The 18,059-nt window shown below is 42.6% G+C and overlaps 1 protein-coding gene across 1 annotated transcript; it reads left to right on the forward strand.

Annotated features, from left to right (window-relative positions):
* Positions 1 to 3,855: 3,855 nt before the first annotated feature.
* BHLHE23 (basic helix-loop-helix family member e23) lies at positions 3,856 to 8,133 on the forward strand. Its single transcript, XM_074888446.1, has one exon. It carries the CDS (start codon positions 3,972 to 3,974, stop codon positions 4,644 to 4,646), a length of 675 nt encoding a protein of 224 aa, XP_074744547.1. The 5' UTR covers positions 3,856 to 3,971; the 3' UTR covers positions 4,647 to 8,133.
* The last annotated feature ends 9,926 nt before the right edge of the window (positions 8,134 to 18,059 follow it).

Consider the following 18,059-nt stretch of genomic DNA (forward strand, 5'->3'; position numbering starts at 1 on the left):
TTTAAATGAATGTGGCAGTCTTTGCAACTAATTTTCTTACACATTCGATAATAGGTCCACCCCAAACACTGAGGTCCTTTATCTACATGCAATAGGTAACATGTATCTCTCAGTAAAGGTTTGTGCTTCATAGCCCAGTCCCACCCCATTCCAGCCCTCCAGACATGCAGCCAGTAGGCACGGACATTGTAAGACACATTGTTGGATTCGGGTGCACGGATTTAAAACTAAAACTGAAACTGAAGAAAATATGTAATGATTTCGATCCTTTTCTCCCTCTCTCCGCGTCAAAACTGAAATAAATTGTATTCAAGTTCTTCCCGTAGTAACAAGCGCTACGATCTCCGAATTCACTTTTCTCCAGCAGGATGAGAGCAGTCTCCAGGCTGCAGCTGAACCTGGGAGCTGTAGTCCTGAAACAGCCCCGGCAGCGAACGACGGTCAGTGCAGCCCTGGCAGCCAGTGCTGCCCGTGGTTCAGTCCCTGGACGCAGTTAAGCAGCAAGTGTTTCTCTTTGTAGACGGTTTTGCCTTGTCAAGCTAACAGAAACTCCTTGAATTTATGGAGGCAGACGTGGGGAATGCGGTAATCAAATCATAGATGCTGCCTGTTAATTATAAAATGTTTGTGACTTGAAAGAGTGTTAATAAAGGTATGGGTCCTGCCTTGAGGAACTTAGTTACAATAACTATTATAATTGCCATGATAATAGTCTGCTATTAATTATTAAATATTCACACCAAGTTTTGAATATGTAAAGCAGGAAAAGAAAAAAATCCCACTTTAAAGCTGGCAAATACTCTGATAAATCTGATAAATTTATTTCTGATTGCATATGTTCATTTTTCCCCAAAGCACTTGGAAGATATTTTATTTTCTGCCATGTTCTTCCATATGAGTCACTCCCTTCTGCTATTTTTTTTTCTTCCTTTTCTGTTGTTCTAGTCCAACATGTCAAAAATTCAAATCAGATGTTCCTGTACCTCAGTTTTCAGTGAGAAACCAGGTTGAATATTTTCAAAGGTGCCTATTCACAGCTGAAATGTGAGGGAGCAGTCCAAAACAAGTTCTTCTGTGTGCATTTTTTGGTAGCACATTAAACCTGATTTGATTTCAGATTTATGCAGGCTCCAAACGATTTCTCTCAGCTGTGCGTTTTGGAATTACATGTAAAGCAGCAAATCTTCTGCTCTCTTCTCTTGTAGCTGATATACCTCCCAAGCTGCCCTTCAGTGTTGAAATAACCCTTGAAGAACTCATTTATTTATTAAATCACTAGAGAGCCTGTGTGAAAAAAGGTTTACTTCTAATTTTCAGCCCACTGATTCTCCTGGCATTAGCCTTGTTAGATGCATATGACATATTTAGAAAGCCAGCAACAGTTGTAACGTGTCTTTACAACCAGAATTCCTGAAACGTTGTAACATTGATAGTTGTTCTCATTGCAAGATCTCAACACATTACAAAAAAGGTAAATCATTTCTAGCAGGGGACAATCCTGCTTTTAACAATCCCTGCACATCTTTCTCATGGGAATTATTTACGCCAGAGATAATATTCTGGTACCTCCCTCCATTTGTCTATTGTCACTTGGAGTGTGGGACTGATTCCAGAGATGAGCAGAAGTTACACTGTGCTCACCTGTGTTTGAAAGTCACCATGAATATATACAGTATCTGTCCCAGGAATAGTTAAGTGGTCCAATTCTCATAAAATAATTAAGTAACTAAAACAGTAATCAGTCTTCGTGGTCTGATAAGCCTGATAAGGGTAGCAAAAAAGAGACGTGACAATATTGTAACATGTTCAGACACTGGAGGTGAGATAAGAGATCAGTGGGAAGTATGATGGTCAAGCTTTGCACACACTCTGATGGCCAGGCTTGAACAGCAGATAGTTTTATGTGCTCCACTACTCCAAAACGCAGAAACACAACCTTCCAGACTTACATTTGCAGAGCAGGGGAAAAGCCTCATTCCAGGCAGCAGCTCTGCAACGACGGGTGAGGGTGCGTGTCACTGCAGATCTCGGCACTCTTGGCTCTGACGTGGAGAAGGAAGAGAGACAAGCTCATCACTTCACATTAGCACACTGCATAAAGGGAGGTGGTAGGAAGAGGACAAGCTAACTACACTTTGTAGAGGGCCTGATAAAAACAAAATACATTCTGGAAAAAGCCTTATGTCACCTTAACACCCAAGCTATTTACTACAGCAAATAACCTACCAGGTACATCTGCATCAACTGGTTGCATCTGCCTGCAGGCAATATCCACCTGCTCGCATCTGTATGTCACTACACAGGATTCATCCCATCCTTTCTGAGCAGACACTGGAGGGCCCTGCACCACGCACATGTCACGCTTGGAGAAAGCCTGGTATGCCCTTATACTGTCTTCATATCAAACCTCAGTACTGTGAAGCATTCCCAGAAGCCTAGAAGAGACTGGGACCTCTTTCCCTTGCAGTTAAAGATTAGGCTCTATCATCTTATTGCAGGAATACAGGACAAAGCATCCTGATTATCCTTCTCTATGCAGCTCTCACCTTTGCCAGTGGCTGCCTTGGATTCTCCTTGAGATCCCTCTGTGGGCCAGACACTCTACCAGTGATGGCAAGGATTCCCCACAGTGATGCTTCCTCACACACTGCAGGCCATTATGTGGAGTGGTTTGTTTCCTTACTGAGTTTAGCACGCAATTACTAGTACCCACAACTGGGAAGGACAGAGAGTCCCTTCAGAGCTGGACAGAGTCACCAAGGATCAAAGTTTTTTTTCTGGCACATGGAAGGGAGAAGCCAAGTGAGTCTCTGAAGAAAATGGAAATAGACGGGGCCTTTGCCTTGGAAATCTCTCTGCACAACAGGTGCCTCCTCTGTCATCCTCACCTAAATCAAAGCGACCTGATCAGCAAGCCATGCCCGCAGCTGTCAGGACCTTGCATGCCTTTGCCTCCCATGTACCATGAGCGGATCGTGGTCCCATGGCTGGGGCGGGGGGCGGAGAGTGTTCACTTCTCCAGTTTTCCCAGGGAATGACACTGGAAAAGTGTCCAGAAAATATTTTGGTCCCCTAATCAATTCTTTATTTGCTCAGGGGCCAAGTGAGAGGCAGTCTGAAGTGTCAGCTCAACCGTCGCCTTTTTTCAGTAATTTTAGAAGGGGAAAGGAGCGAACAGCTCAGCGCTATCATCTCGTAAGAGCAGAACCAGCTCTCACGTCTCCAAAGAGTTCAGCCACTGCAAGGCAGAGACGGGACTACAAAGTCACGATGCTTTCCCTGACCCTCCAGCACCCGGGGGCAGCTCCAGTTAAGCAGAGGTGATACCCTTGGGGCCGCGCTGCTCGTGTTGGCGGTTTCTCCTCCACTGCCTTGTCCCAACCAGCCGATATCAGTTCTGGATGGCCAACAGTGCTCCGTTTCCATCCCCGCTCACTTTTCGCAGCCGTTTTGTCCCGCCACTCCTCATCCAGCGTCTCCTTTCACCCTCAGGTGCCCACTGAGGGGTGTCTGTTGCCCCCGCCAGCGCGCGGGACCTCTCCGCCGGGCTCCTCTTGTCCCCCCGGAAAAGGGGGGGGGGGTGCGAGGGGAGGGGAGCGGGAGGCCGGGTCTGCAGGGAAGCGCCGGCCCCGCTCCCCCTTTTTTTTTTCCCGCTCCCCCTTTTTTTTCTTTTTTTTCCCGCCCGCCGCCTCAGGCGCTGCCCGCCGCCGCCGCGCGCCCCCCGCGCGCCCCCCGCGCGCCGCCGCGGCCGCGCTGATTGGTCGGCGGGGGAATCCCGGCGGGCTCCTCTCCGCGATATAAGGGGCGGCGGGGCCGGCGCGCGCCTCACTGCCCGCCCCCAGCGCGGAGCGGCGGGGCCGCCTCCTCCTCATCCTCCTCATCTTCCTTGTCCTCCTCCTCCTCCCTCAGCGCCGAGGCAGCGGCGGCGGAGCGCGGTTCCCCCCCCCCCCCCGCACCTCCCCGCCAAGGCGATGGCCGAGCTCAAGTCGCTGGGCGGCGAGGCGTACCTGGCGCTGGCCCCGGGCTACGGCCCGTCGGCGTTCGCGTACGGGGCCGTGCGCGGCGGCGCTGAGGGCCCGCGGGGGGCCTACCCGGGGGGCGGCGGGGCGGACTTCCACCCCGGGGCGCTGGGCAAGTCGGCGGAGAGTAGCGGCGAGCAGAGCGGCGACGAGGAGGACGGCTTCGAGGCCGGGGTGAAGGGCGGCGCGGCCTTCGAGCGAGAGGGCAAGCTGAAGGGGGGAGCCCTGGGCAAGAAGCCCAAGGAGCAGCGCTCGCTGCGCCTCAGCATCAACGCGCGGGAGCGGCGGAGGATGCACGACCTGAACGACGCGCTGGACGGGCTGCGCTCCGTCATCCCCTACGCCCACAGCCCCTCGGTGCGGAAACTCTCCAAAATCGCCACCCTGCTTCTGGCCAAGAACTACATCCTCATGCAGGCGCAGGCCCTGGAGGAGATGCGGCGGCTGGTGGCCTACCTGAACCAGGGCCAGACGCTGAGCACCCCGCTGCCCGCCACCCTCAACCCCTTCGGACAGTCGGCCGTCTACCCCTTCGGCGGCGCGGCCTTGCCCGGCTGCCCCGAGAAATGCACTGCCTTCACAGGAGCCACCTCCGCCCTCTGCAAACATTGTAATGACAAGCCTTGACTTCTGGCTTCTTCGGGCTTTTTTGGGTTTATTTTCTTTTTTTTTTTTTTTTTTCGTGCACTTTTCTTTCCACTACCATCCGCCCTGGCTTCCTACCATCAGTTAAGTCTGGGTTTTCTTTTTGTTTGCTTCTCTTAAACACCCCCCTCCCCGTACCCCATTTGGAAATATTTGGCAGTTTGTGTGGACCCCAAAAACACCCACTTTCAACTTTGTTTAGTTACCCCCCACATGCAACTTCATCTGTCGAGTTATTTCCTTCCCAGCCTGTTAGTGGACTGTGAGCAAAATGTTGCTTTTCTGCCTGCTCTAATCTACAAAGTTTTTGAGCAGTTTTTTAAACTAAACGATAGAAAAACAGGGAGGGAGAGAGATCTGAAAGTGGAAACCTCAGTGAGTTTTCTTTGGAATGATTGACCTGTGTTAAAAATAGCTTAAAAGGGAGGCGGGGGGGAGCAAAATCCAGCTGCAAAACTATGCAATGTTTCAGAATCATGGGGAGGGGGTGTCCTGTGTAGCCAGCTGGGGTTGGACTGCATCTGCAAATCCCAATAAAAATGTCATTCAATCAGCTCATGGGAGGGGGGGAGTTTGGTCCTCTTGATAAAACAATAGATGCTTCAAAATAAGATGCTTTTTTTTGCTCTTTAAAAAAAAAAAAAAAAAGAAAAAAATAACCCGTTCTTGAACTGAGAGGAACCTGTGATTGTATGCTAATGCTTGCTTTTTGCCTGTTTCTCAGCTTGGTTAAGTTTTCCAGATGATTTTCCAAAGTCATTGATCATCATGATAAAGCAAAAGGTCACTTAACATATTTATATGTATTTATAATAAATAAAAGACATGAATAACCACTTTCTCTGTCCTACATGTCTCTAAAACCAGCTGGAAGTCAAAGCAAAAGCCCTGCTGAAGTAAGGTAAAGCGGAGACGGACACAGCAGTCCGTTGCAGAGGAGCAGTTTTGTGAAGTTAGGTGACTGATTGGAATACTTGAAAAAAAGCTTGTGGACATTCAGCTCCTTATTGGCAGGGATTTGTTTTTTCTCCAGTTTCTCATGAATCGTGAGCACACAAAAAAATGCTGTTTATGCCTGACATCTAGAGTTAAGTAGGTAGAGATTTAGCTTGTGTGTTTTGACACTTGCTGGAGAATGCTGTGCCCCGAAACTGGTGTTTAAAAGGGGTTATTGTAGCATCAGGCTTAGCTCTGAGGGTACCCGTGTAAAACATGGCAGGGAAGGAAATCGCTTAAAGACTCTGCTTATCCCTTTGGCTTAGTTTTCTGTTATATCTACAGCCTGACCCTAGACCTACGTGTGGGGTTTGGGCCACTTAATATCATGGCTAAACTAATATAATCTCTTGCCAAGCGTTGACTGTGTTAGTGCAAGTTACAAAGCGAGTCCCTCGCTGGCTAAGTTTTTGATGTTGCTTGTGTTGGTTTACTTTGGTTTTCTGGTTTATGATGTTTAACGCTTTGGTGCCTTGTATGCTTCACTAGTCATTATATAATAACAATAATTGAGGTGCATTCAGTGATTTTTATTCAGATTGGAATACCCACCCAATGTCAGAGCAACTGCGTAAACTGGTACAGTTGCAGCCTGAGGGGCCGGAGCTGTCCATGGCCATTTGTGTTAGGAGTGGGGTGTAACTATTTAGGGTTATTAAACCAATTTCCATGCCTGTCGCTAGTGTTATGCTAATTTGAAAAGGACTGCCATCCCTCTAAAGCTGCTTGTCTATGGCACTTAATTTTAATTAATACATTTCCAAAAGACTTTTTGTGTTTGGAAAACGAAGTGTGTGATTAAGCCTCGTTTATAAAGACATATGTTTAAAACTGGTTCCTGCTCATTTCCATTTTTATATCTTCGTTTCTTCTTTTTTTACAGAATAGTTTAACAGAACAGTTTATCTGTTGTACCTTTTTCCATAAAAGAAAATCTTGAAAATACTGTTAAAAGGCATCTGACGAAGTGAAAGCCGACCAAACCCACTACTGAAGCAAAAATGACTGGAAACTGCAAATCAGCAAAGGTCATTTAAAATTTTGCAGACTGAGTTGTTGCTAGATAATATTTTGAAAGAAAGGTCAGTTTAACAGAAAATCATGATCTTTAGGTAAATGTTTATTATGTCTGGTTATAATTATAGAAGATTGAGCATTTGGGAATATTTAAATAGAGATTAGTTAACTGTTCATTTTTCACCAAAACTAAAATATTTGGAGAATAAAATATTTAATAGCTTAATATTAAATATGAGTTTGGTTTGGTTAAAGACTTACACTAATAATAACGGAATTTATAATTGCTTCTTTCTCAAATAATTATGGCAAAAAAGAGTGACTCACCGATTTCAGAGCCCAGAAAGTCTTCATAGTCTTGGAGACAAGCTATTTTTGGAACAATGATTTTTAGTACAGTGATTGTTTAATTCTTCTCCTATAACTGACATGAGTAAAAAGCTTGCTTATATTACCGTATCTACGCAGAATCCTAAAAATCCACCTTCTCAGAGTCCTTGAAATAGTCAGAAGGTTCTTTGAGAGCCCACTTTGATTTAAATGATCTCAGGAGGCTAAATGTGGAATTTCAAATACAGAAGATAAAACCTGCATTAAAGAAAATTGTGATAGAAAAAATAGCAAGCTTGAGTATCTAAGTACTGTTAAAAGGCTAGGTATTAAAAACAGAAATGTAGACTTTATCAAAGCAATGCTAGCGGAACTTGTAAATTGTGGTTGAAATCGACCTTAAAGGACAGGTTTTTTAATTCAAAAGTAAAATGAAGTCCAATCATAACTTTTCCTGCAACAAACAATATTAAACTAAAAGTTGGCTAACTTCTCCGTTAATCTGAAAGTTCAGTCCTGTGACTTGCTTCTCGCCACCACAGACTTGCAGGATTTTAACTCTTCTCATGGAGTTGAAACCCATACTGAGTCCTTCACACTTCCCGTTGACAGGACAGCATTTATTTCGATGTGATTTACACTTTGTGCTGAGCTGCTGCTAAAACCGCTGCCAAGTGAATGCCTACTAGCACTGGAAAGATGACTTTTGTTGGGAGCATCTGATCACTGCATTTGTGTGTGTGAAGCATCAGTGCTAACCTTGCAAATGTGCATGGTTATCCTGGGGATGAGATCCTGTAACTTGTCATTTGTTTTGCCCCTTCTCTGGTATATGAAAAAAAAAAAATATTTTGTGCACCATGTAAGGTTTTAAGTGTCTGCTTCTGGTTGGTGTTTCAGAGAATATAAACAGAAGACTTCAAAATGCTGAATATCTTTTTTTCTCCTCAGATATTCTTGTTAATGATGCCTGCTTTTTTTCCAAGAAGGATTTATGGTGTATGCTCAGATGGAACTGAAATACAGATCATGTGTTCTAATGTACTCATTATCCTGGTATGTTCATACTTTGAAGAAAACATAATGCCAACTTTTAATTAAAGATGATATATTGTTTTCTAACCTCACTTAGTTTTTCTTTGAACTTCAAGAATGATCAGCATGAGATGTCATTAGAAAGAGAGGCAGGGAGGATATGCTGCTCCGCTGTCTGCTGCTTTTTTAAGCTGCGTAATTCCAGTCACTAACCAAAACTAAGGTTTTACTAACCAATATGTAACACCTTACTAATAGGGAGTTGGGAACTGCTGTCAGTTTTCACTGCATCAGTCAGGAGTTAACATTAGCGGTCCTGAGCTTGTGAGGAAAAATCTTGTTTAACCCAATACAGAGACGCAACAGGTTTGAAGATGGAGGGCCCAGAGGGCGCCTGTCTACTTCAGATACCACAAAAAATTAAATCAGTTGGAGTTCCTAGAAAGAAGCCGTGAGAATCATGCAGTTTTCCTTGTTCTTTAATCCGTAGAGCTGATTTTCACAATATCTAAATATTGCTGCATTGTCAAGCTTGTTTCTGAGAGTGTAGAAAGTGATCGGTCACTGTTCTCAGATCATTTTTGGGGATTGTTCTTTACATATACATTTCTATAATTTCCATCTTAAAATAGCAGTCGACATTTTACAAGGGTGAAATGAAGGTAGAGTCCAATCCTGATGCTGTTTTACTGATGGGTGGTGTTTCTGGTGATACTAACGACAGCGAGATGGGGCCTGATGCTCCAGAGCACAGCAGTGGTTTCTGAAACCAACATAATGCTGCCTTCTTTAAGAGGCTCCAGAGGACCAGAAAAATCTGCCCGAGCTTTATCTCTTCCCTGTATTAGCCTTGTAGCATTACTAAAGCGTAGGGCACCGTGGATAAAGACCTCACTTAAAAGCTTTCACAGTTCTTCAGACCAAACCTGCTTATTGCCAGCTCAGCAGCGAGAGGCGCAGTGCATGTCCTGCAAGGCTGAGTTTGCACGTACAGCAGGTTTCTAGCTGAGTTTTCCACACTTGGGTTATTTAGCTTACAATTTAGGAGAACAAACCCAAGCATTCCACATTGCACTTTTCCCTCCTGCTTCTATAGCCTATATTCAAACACGTGTGTTTCCTGGACACGCTCCTGAAAAGAAGAGGTCGGACTTTGCAGTGTTACTGAAATTTATTTTTACCTATGCTTGTTGCCTGCCATGTGAATCAGCAGCAGAGAAATCATTGCTCTGATCTCAAATAGGTGAAAATACTTTTAAAGAATGCTAGAATACACCAACCAATATTTTTAATTTTCAAAACTGCTTTTACTCTGTTACCTATCATTTGATAGAATTCTGATTAGTATTGCACAGTAGAAAAGTTGGGGTTTTTGTTTTCACTAATCCTGATTAAGGCTAGAAAAGACTCTTTATTACAGTAATTTTAATAATGTAAATTTTTTTTGTGATATCTCTTTAGTCTTTAATCCCCTTTGGCATTCCGTTCAAAGGGAGATGAAAAATTCAGGGATTTATAACATTTAAACCAGTCATTCCATGAATGCTTCTCAGGCAGTTTTTCTCCTACCTGAAATAAAAAATACCTAACGAGTACAGAACAAAATATTTTGCTATCAAATTAGGAATATGTTTGCATGGTTTTTTGTAGAAAAACAGCTTAATATGCTCTTTACAATAAAGTATATGTGTATAAGATAAAATGGAAACAATTATCAAAGCAAATAATATATTTGAGAGATCTTTGCCATTCATTCAGATGTCTTGAAGTATCATTTTCACCATGAACTTTAAATCCTTTCATAGTCAAAATTCACATTAATTCTTTTACCTGTGACCTCAAATTCTTATTTCTATTTGCGTTTATAAATACATACCGTTTTAAAATGATCCAGTTAATTTTTAAAAATATTCTTAGCCTTATTTAACAATAGTAAAATTTGAGTTAATGTTTATTCCTGAAATGCTAAACAGTTTCGAGCATAACTCTCAAAATTTCTTCAAGGCCAAATAGATTCATCCTAAGTATTAGTGTTAAATTAATTTGTAGTTACATTTAGCCAAGCTGTTTTGGACAAAAAAAATGGGGTTTAGTTTTTTTGCTATTCTTAAGGTAGTGAAATTTGCAGAACAAAGACTTGCAGAAGATAAACCACAAGTACATAACGTCTTACACAACAGAGGAGGAGAGCATGCTGCTTTTCAAACTCCCTGCCCTAGTGAAACAGTTAAAATATTTTTTATTATTATTTAACAGCTTATTTTCATTTTTACATCTTTAATTTCATCAGTGATTCATGTTCTTTAAAATCTGTTTCATTAATGCCATTTGTATTTGCTTAATTTCTATTTCCCCACACTAACACTAATGTTTTGTGTGTTTATGTATGTTGATACGGAATTGAACCATGAATATAACCCAACCTTCCTCAGCTACCAATGGGAAAAAAAACTATCTGCTCTCTTGCCTTAAGTATTTCAAAGGGAAAAACATGGCTGAGCAAAAAAACATCACCCCAGTTTTTCCTCCAAGCCCACTTTTGTCTAAAGTAATGAGGCCATAGTCAGTTGGCTCCAAAAAGCGTCGTGATTTAGTGTGACGTACAGTGAATCATTGCAGATCCATTCGGACTGCATTCGTTATTTTAATGAGACAGAGGCAAATCTGTTTTTTGGCCGCAAACCTTAAGAAGCAAGCATAATGCGAAATGTTTGTTGATTGCCACAAGGCAAGTGACATTATAGATTTTTATCGCCATCATTATGTGGCTTAAAACTCGCTACATCCCAAGATATTTAGCCCCTTCCCTTTTCTCCTGCAAATGACAGGAAAGTTACAGTGCTGACATTTAAAAGCAAAAAGCTCATCTATTTAATTTCTGCACTTACTAAAACCTGATGTTGCATCCTAGGGTCTGCATTTTTTTTTTTTTTTTATTCACACTTTCCCAGAGGAGTAGGAAAACCCCCACCGCAACGCGGTCACCCAAAAAAGGTCACATTCAGTTGGGCGACAGCAGTACTAGGTCCCCACCAGCCTTTGCTTGATGTAGTATAAGAAATGACAATGAGGCAGGCATTTCTTTGCACAAACTGTAATCACAGTAATGGTGTTCATCAGAATTTAGTAGGGCTGAACTTTTCTACAGTCTGTAGTAATGTTTCCTCTTCCATGATACCAGTATTTATTGTGCTTGTATTTGCCTTCAAGAAAACAGCAGTCAATTGATTATCGAAGAAAAAAACTTTCAAAATTAGGTTATGCTGATAAATATGTTTGTTTCTGCAGGCATGGTTATCTGTGTAAAACACATCCACACGCATGGTATGTTGATGCACGTTTACAATGTCTTCACATATATTGCACCCATGTGTGCCTGAACGAATATTTCTATAATTTTTTTACCCAGTGGTGTCTTTTTTCCATCAATTGTTGGTGGCTTCACTGGAATGCTTTTATTATGTTTTCATGAAACTTTGTGCACCATCGTTTGACTGTAGCACAGAAAGTGTCATTGCATAAAAACCACCGGTTTCCTGAAAAATCGCTTTGGCCTGTTCAACCTGACAGACCCATGAATAATATTTTTCATCATTTTATTTTACCCTTAAAAAGAAAGTGATGTCTTGGGACAGGACAGGGTGTTAGTTTCCCATTCTGTCGTCGGCAGCTTTGCAGTGAGAATGTTGGAGAACAAGCATATCTTTGCTTTTACTGGTTTCCAAATGCATGCATCCTATTTTTATTGATTTGCTAAAAGTAAATGTCATGCATTGCGCTCTTCACAGAGATGTCATGAAGAAATCCTTATGCCTCGTATTTGTGAATTATATTACCTTAAGTATTTTTTTATCTCCTGGCAGCTTCAGTGTAAAGCAAACTACGCAGCTGACAGCCATAGTGGGTGCACTCAGTGTTTACAGCAGAACTGAGGCTGTAGGGGAAAAGGATGAAAATCTCTTGCAACATGTTAAAATGGCTGCTGACTTGGAGGCCTCTGGCTTCGTTTTCCATCCTTTCCAATGTCCAAGAAAATAGAGTTTTACTTCTAACAAGTTTTCTCCCCTTGGCTTTTTCCCTCTCTTGCCTCAATCAGTTTCCTGGAAGATTTGAGGACAGAAAACACTTTAGTTACAGGAGCTCTGTTACTCCTAACGGTTCTTTTTGCAATTGAATGTGGCACTGTATAAAATAATCTTGGTGCTGGGAGACTGCACAGCATAGGCAAGTTTATTCCTGCATGACTTGACGACTCCTTCAGGTGCTTGCTTGTAGCTGTTTGCAAATACCCTTTCGGGGTGGAGGGGGATAAGCAATGCAGCAAAGAGCACCTTTTCTCAAATGTTTCTCTCCTTTGTAGATGTTTGTGGTCCGTCTTATATTTTATGTCATCAAAAGCAAAACCAAAATCCCTTGCCAGGCAAGAGATTTTCCTTTGCTTTTTGAGCTCTTGTGTGCACTTGTTAGGACCAGACTGCTTGTTGAAGTTCTCATTCTTGCAAATTATCTCCCCTGTAAATGCTTCTGCCCTCGGCGGGATTCTGATCCAGCCCTCAAACAGAATAGTTCCTATATAAATATGTGAGAAATTAATTCTCGACCACATTGGGTGTACATGTCTGTAGATATTTACTTGGTTTTGGTTTTAGAGTTAAACCAAATTGGGAAGAAGCATCTGATCATTTTAGTGAAATTCTGTTGCTTTTGACTTCCTTCTCCAGTTGCCTTGCCCTGAGGCACAGGAAAGATCAAGGCATTTGCCCATGGACACACACTGACTTGAGTGAGTGGCTCTACCATATTTGAATTCAGATGATCTTAGCTTGCTGCTTTCCTAAATAAGCCGCACGTTGCGCTGCCTCCTCGGCAGCATCTGCGCTGACATTTCTCTCTCTCCCTCTGCCCGCTCGGCATCCCTGGGAAGATTGAGCCTCTGTTGTGGCGGTGGTGTCACCCAAGTCACCTCCTGGCTCCTTCTGGAGCAGTGACAGCCAATGGAAAAGGAGGTGTAGCCACATCTTGGCTATTTCTAGCAATCTCCTGCCGCTACGGTAGCCCAAGGCGACTTGAACCTACCCCGGGGACCAGCCAGTCCCCAGCTGCTTCCAGAGTGGGGAAGCATAAAGGTGGCTTCAAGCCACCTTTGTTCTCCAATCCTCGTCTTGAGCTGAGCGCAGTGGAGTCATAGGGGAGAATCTGGGCCAGAGTTTATGACATGCTTCGCTACAGAAACATGCCCTCGCTGCAAAACACAGCTTTCTGGTTCTCTGAGCTCTTGTCTCAACGCCCTTCACTTCTTGCCCTGCAAGGAGGGAGATGGCAAAGACTCTAGCCAAGATCCTGGCTCTGTCTGTGAAAGCACCAGTCTGTAACATGAAGTGTCATCGCAGGGCTGTCCTTTGCTGCTTTCTCTGTGTCTCTGTCGCTGTTCGAGCCACAGGCTCCTGCCTCAGAGTTGCACACAAAGCTGCTAACCCCAGGAAACAAGTAAGACTGATAGTGGGAGGAGGAGGTGCTATCACTGGCTGAACAACTCTTTGTTTTTCTTTTTACAAGGAAAACAGGCACTTCTAACGGATTTTTTTATTCATGCAGTCACATCCCTACTTAAGCTTAGCCTTTGGTTTTGAACCAGCTCAGGTTTGCTCTTGCTCATCCTGAGGTGATTACACTTACACACCTGTAATTCCCCTCCCAGCTTGACACTCAACTTTTGGTTTTCATTGCATGGAGTTAATCTGTTTCTTACACTAATTTCTCCTAACCTCAGGGAGCATTCTCATTTTCAAATAAGACAAGTGTCAGCCTCATGAAATTCACTTTTTGTGATCAGCATTATTTGGGCAGTTGACTTCTAGCACTTCATTTCTATTTTCTGGCCCTTCCCATGATTTCCTGTGTAACACCCAACATTACTGATGACACTCACATATTTCTGCTGACTGAAACACTTTTAATGGATGGTTTTAGTTGTCTGAAACGAAAACTATTTTCACTTACCCAGTGGCATTAAAGACTCTGCTAGGAAATGACATGAGGAGTGCTCTGGTCAGGAGGAGACAACCCAGGTGACCAGGTAAGGCACTGAAGATATTTTACTCAACCCAGACAAAAATGTGTGTCTCTGTTCCTTTGCTGAATGTGGCAGGTATGCTCCACAGGAGTGTAACTCGCATGCGGTCCTGCAGTAGGATTAACGCTCATCTTCTGTGCTTTAATGTAATCTAAAAACTTCTAAAAGCGCCTCCAAGGGGTTGGGGTTTTGTTGGGGTTTGGCCAGCAGAAAGTGGCTCAGCCTGGTGGTGATGTGAGCGGTATCTGCTCAGACAAGAATGCCCCGTAACCAATCCAATCATGCAAAGGCTGATATTTTTTCGTCACAAATCTTCTCATGACCCTCTAATGACTTTCAGTCTGTTTGCTACACTGGCCTATGATTCATTCACCACATTATCCTAGCTGCTGGCCTGAAACACTCTATTTGAATTAGACTAAAAGTTTATTCTGATTTCGATTTCCATTCAGAAGTGGTTTTACCCCAAGTTCAGGGTTTCATTGGGTCCAGCTGTTAAAATTCAGGATCTACCCCAGATTTGGAGACACAGAATGGTGGAGTTTAACCCAAATATGAAAAAACCCACTGGGGTCACTAATTTTGAGATAAAAATGTGACTAGCTTGGGATAGACTGGAGACCCTCTGTTCTCATAAACTTGGTCATCACAGTTCAGTGATCTTGATTTCTAGTGTCTGTCTAGATAGTCATGGACAGAGCAGACAGAGTATCTTCATTCATTTAGGAGTTGAGAAGTAGAAATTATATGTCTTTCCTCTTCATTTTCTCTGGGAAAATCTTTTAACTAATTTATGGAGTAGTTAATCTGGTTTTGCACGTGTGTGGGTAAATGAGCATGTCATGTGTCTTTGCATTCAGGAAAAAAAATTATTTCCTGATGGCAAGATAATGGAAACATATTGGGGGTGAGAGAAGGGTTTCACTAAAAAAGCACAGCTTCATGACTATGATTCTTGCATACGAATCATGAGTCATCTGCTCCAGACCGAAAAAAAATCACTGGGAGTCAGATTATTGTTGGCTAACTTAACATCTAAAAGTCAGACAACTAATTAAGCCTGGGCTGTCTCCGTACTGAGGAATAATAGATAACGGTTTCCCAAGGGTAATTCATGTCACTGTAGAATAGGTGGACAAGTTCCCTTCTGGGGATGCTTATCGCTTGACATTGACTGCAGAAGCTACGCAGGTAGCTTAGAATAGATGCCTGGTTTTCAGGCACACAAAGACAGTGAGAGAAACCCCTGCCTTACCTCCTAGTGCTAGAACTAAAAATGAGAGCTTAAAGGGTTGCGGTTTCCTAGCAGTTAGAATAACCTGGCCCCACTAAGCAGCAGCCCATCAGCAGTAAGTATAACCCAAGGCAATGTGAAATTAAAAGCAGCTTTCATAAAACTGCCAAGGGAAAGTGTTTCTATCTGTGGGAAGCAAGTGTGGTCAGTAAATAATATGGAACAATAACAATGAAAGAGATAAATGAATAGGGGTAAATGGCATAAATTATGCTGACAAACCTCAGAGTTAAGCTCTTAAAATTGAAGGTTGAGGACAGCGTTTGCAATCAGGACATGCAATGTTAATCCAGGTCAGAGCCTCTTCCAGAGGCCCGTTGAAAAGACCTACTGAATAACGCAAACTGAATTTATTACACAAGATATTTCAGTGGGTGAGGTCAAATTTGTACTTCTCTGTTGCCCAGGAGCTGTGAGCTGAACACGATGATGTTATTTGCTGTAAGAAGATGATGCACAGGCACAGTGCAAAAATCAGCCTGCACAGACCTGGTGGAAAGTCCCAATTCCACAGTTATAAACTGGAAAAAAGCACTGCACATACAAGATGGCGTTTTGTACCTGAGAACACAGCAAATAATAATAATAATGCATTTCTGAAATGCATAGTATGGCACTGCATTTATATGCTTACATCTGATTAATGTAATGTGAAGGTGGCCTAATGCAGTATGTTATTTGTCCTGATATATTTTGGAGCGTCTGTGAATAAATAATAAGGAAGCTGTGAAGCTGCCACGTTTGGTAAAGGCTACTCAAAGGTTGTAGGTTTAGTAGCTACAATTCTAAAATGCAATTGTCTTTTTAAAGCTTTTCTTTTCCTTGGGTGGAGCCTTAGACACCCAGAAGATTTTTTAATTGACATCCAGAACTCTTCCCTGGTTTAAGTAGGGCAGCAGAGAGGGCACCGATCCAGAGTGGCACTGTGGTTTACTATCAAGGCTTGACAACAGTTTTCCATACCTATCTACTGGCAAATACTCTTAATTTCCCCTCAAACAGAGCAAGTCTGCCATTCAAGATATCTACAAATCCTGAAATTCCATGATGGAGTGAGAGTGGAGAGAGTCATTGCTGTTTAACCCGTGACTACTGCATTTTTCATCCTTACAAGGACGTTAGACGCAATAAAATGAATTCTGGTGGAAGCATGTGTCTCCCTGAAGTGGGCAAACGATAGGTTAAGAGAAAGCAAATGAAAGGTAAGATTAATAGCATTTATCATGGCAGATAGACTAGCAGTTTGCTAATTAAAGATGTTAGAACATAGAAGCAGCCAAGGATCAGTGGCTTTTAATGAGGATGTTGTAGGGTGATTTAGGTCTAATTTTCTGCTTAATAAGGCTGGTTTAAAAAGTAATTTTGTTGGGATGTGACTCTCCTAAACCTGTTCATTATCAGTGATGGGACTTCACTTCAACACTCCAGGAAATGTTGTGTTTAATTAATATTGTGTCGGCAAGTGGATATGCTGACAGATGAGAAAAAAATTGATGAAGAACTTTCAAGGACATTGACTTCATTACACAGCTTCATTATATCCTGAATAACTGGCTAAATATGTCATTGAAAAGATAATGTGCCACTTTTAACTCTTCTCTGAGTGTTGTTCATGTAAGTAAGCAGAGTATATTTTCAAAATAGCCACTATTGGAAAAAAAAGTCAAGGGATCAGTTCTACATTTTGTCATTGCTTCATTCTCTTTATGAGATTTCTAACTGATGGTGAACTATTCAAAGCAAAATACTGTAGATTATTTACATTAATTTATGAACCATTTTACCTGGACAGAATAAACTTCAGTAAGTGACATTCTTCACCATTGGGTAATTTTCTACAGCAGCCCTGAGACAAGAGTAGAAATTAATTTCAAAGATTTTTATTTCCCTGCACAAAGTAACATCCTGAGGTATAGTGATGGATTGATCAGTCTCTCGATATATCTGCTGATGGAGATACATTTACACCTGTTTGGCCAGTTTGTCAGCACGACAATGAACGTTTGTCCATTGAAAGCCCATGATCTTGTATACACACATACACTTCACTTTATGAATCTGGGCTTATTGAAGCAAATTTAAGTGTCCCAAAAGGTCCTAAATACTTTGTCTCTACGCGGAGGGGGATCAATTTTAGCAGCTTGAGTGAATCACAGCAGGGTTACATATAGGCAGGGGAGCCTGCCTGACCCTGCTGTGAGAGCTGAGGGAGATGGATCCTTACAGGCACTGTCACCCGAGCCAGGAATGCTTTTAGTATCTGCCGTGCAAAAATTAGGTACCTGGGAGGGATCTCAAACAAATCTTTTCATCCCAGCTCAGAAGAGCCACACAGCAATCTTTACTACCCACTGAGGAACACTAGTTTTAGCCCTGACTTAGTGGGTAGTGTATTTGCATGCTGAACTGGCAGCCTCTGCTTCTGCAGCATCCTTTAACTCTTCGATGGTTTTTTTACAAACAGACTCATCTTTCCCCTGGCTAAGGTTAAGCCATGAGAAAATCACCTTTTCAAACAATTCAATTAATTTTTGGACCAGGGGCAGAAGTTTGCAGTTGTTTGTAGACCACCCTCCACCACCTCACCAAACTTTCAACAGAAAATATAGCAAAAATAACCTGTTTCAGACTGGATAGTGTGATCCAAGTG

The sequence above is a fragment of the Strix uralensis genome, chromosome 18 (assembly GCF_047716275.1).
Source record: "Strix uralensis isolate ZFMK-TIS-50842 chromosome 18, bStrUra1, whole genome shotgun sequence".
NCBI lineage: Eukaryota > Metazoa > Chordata > Aves > Strigiformes > Strigidae > Strix > Strix uralensis.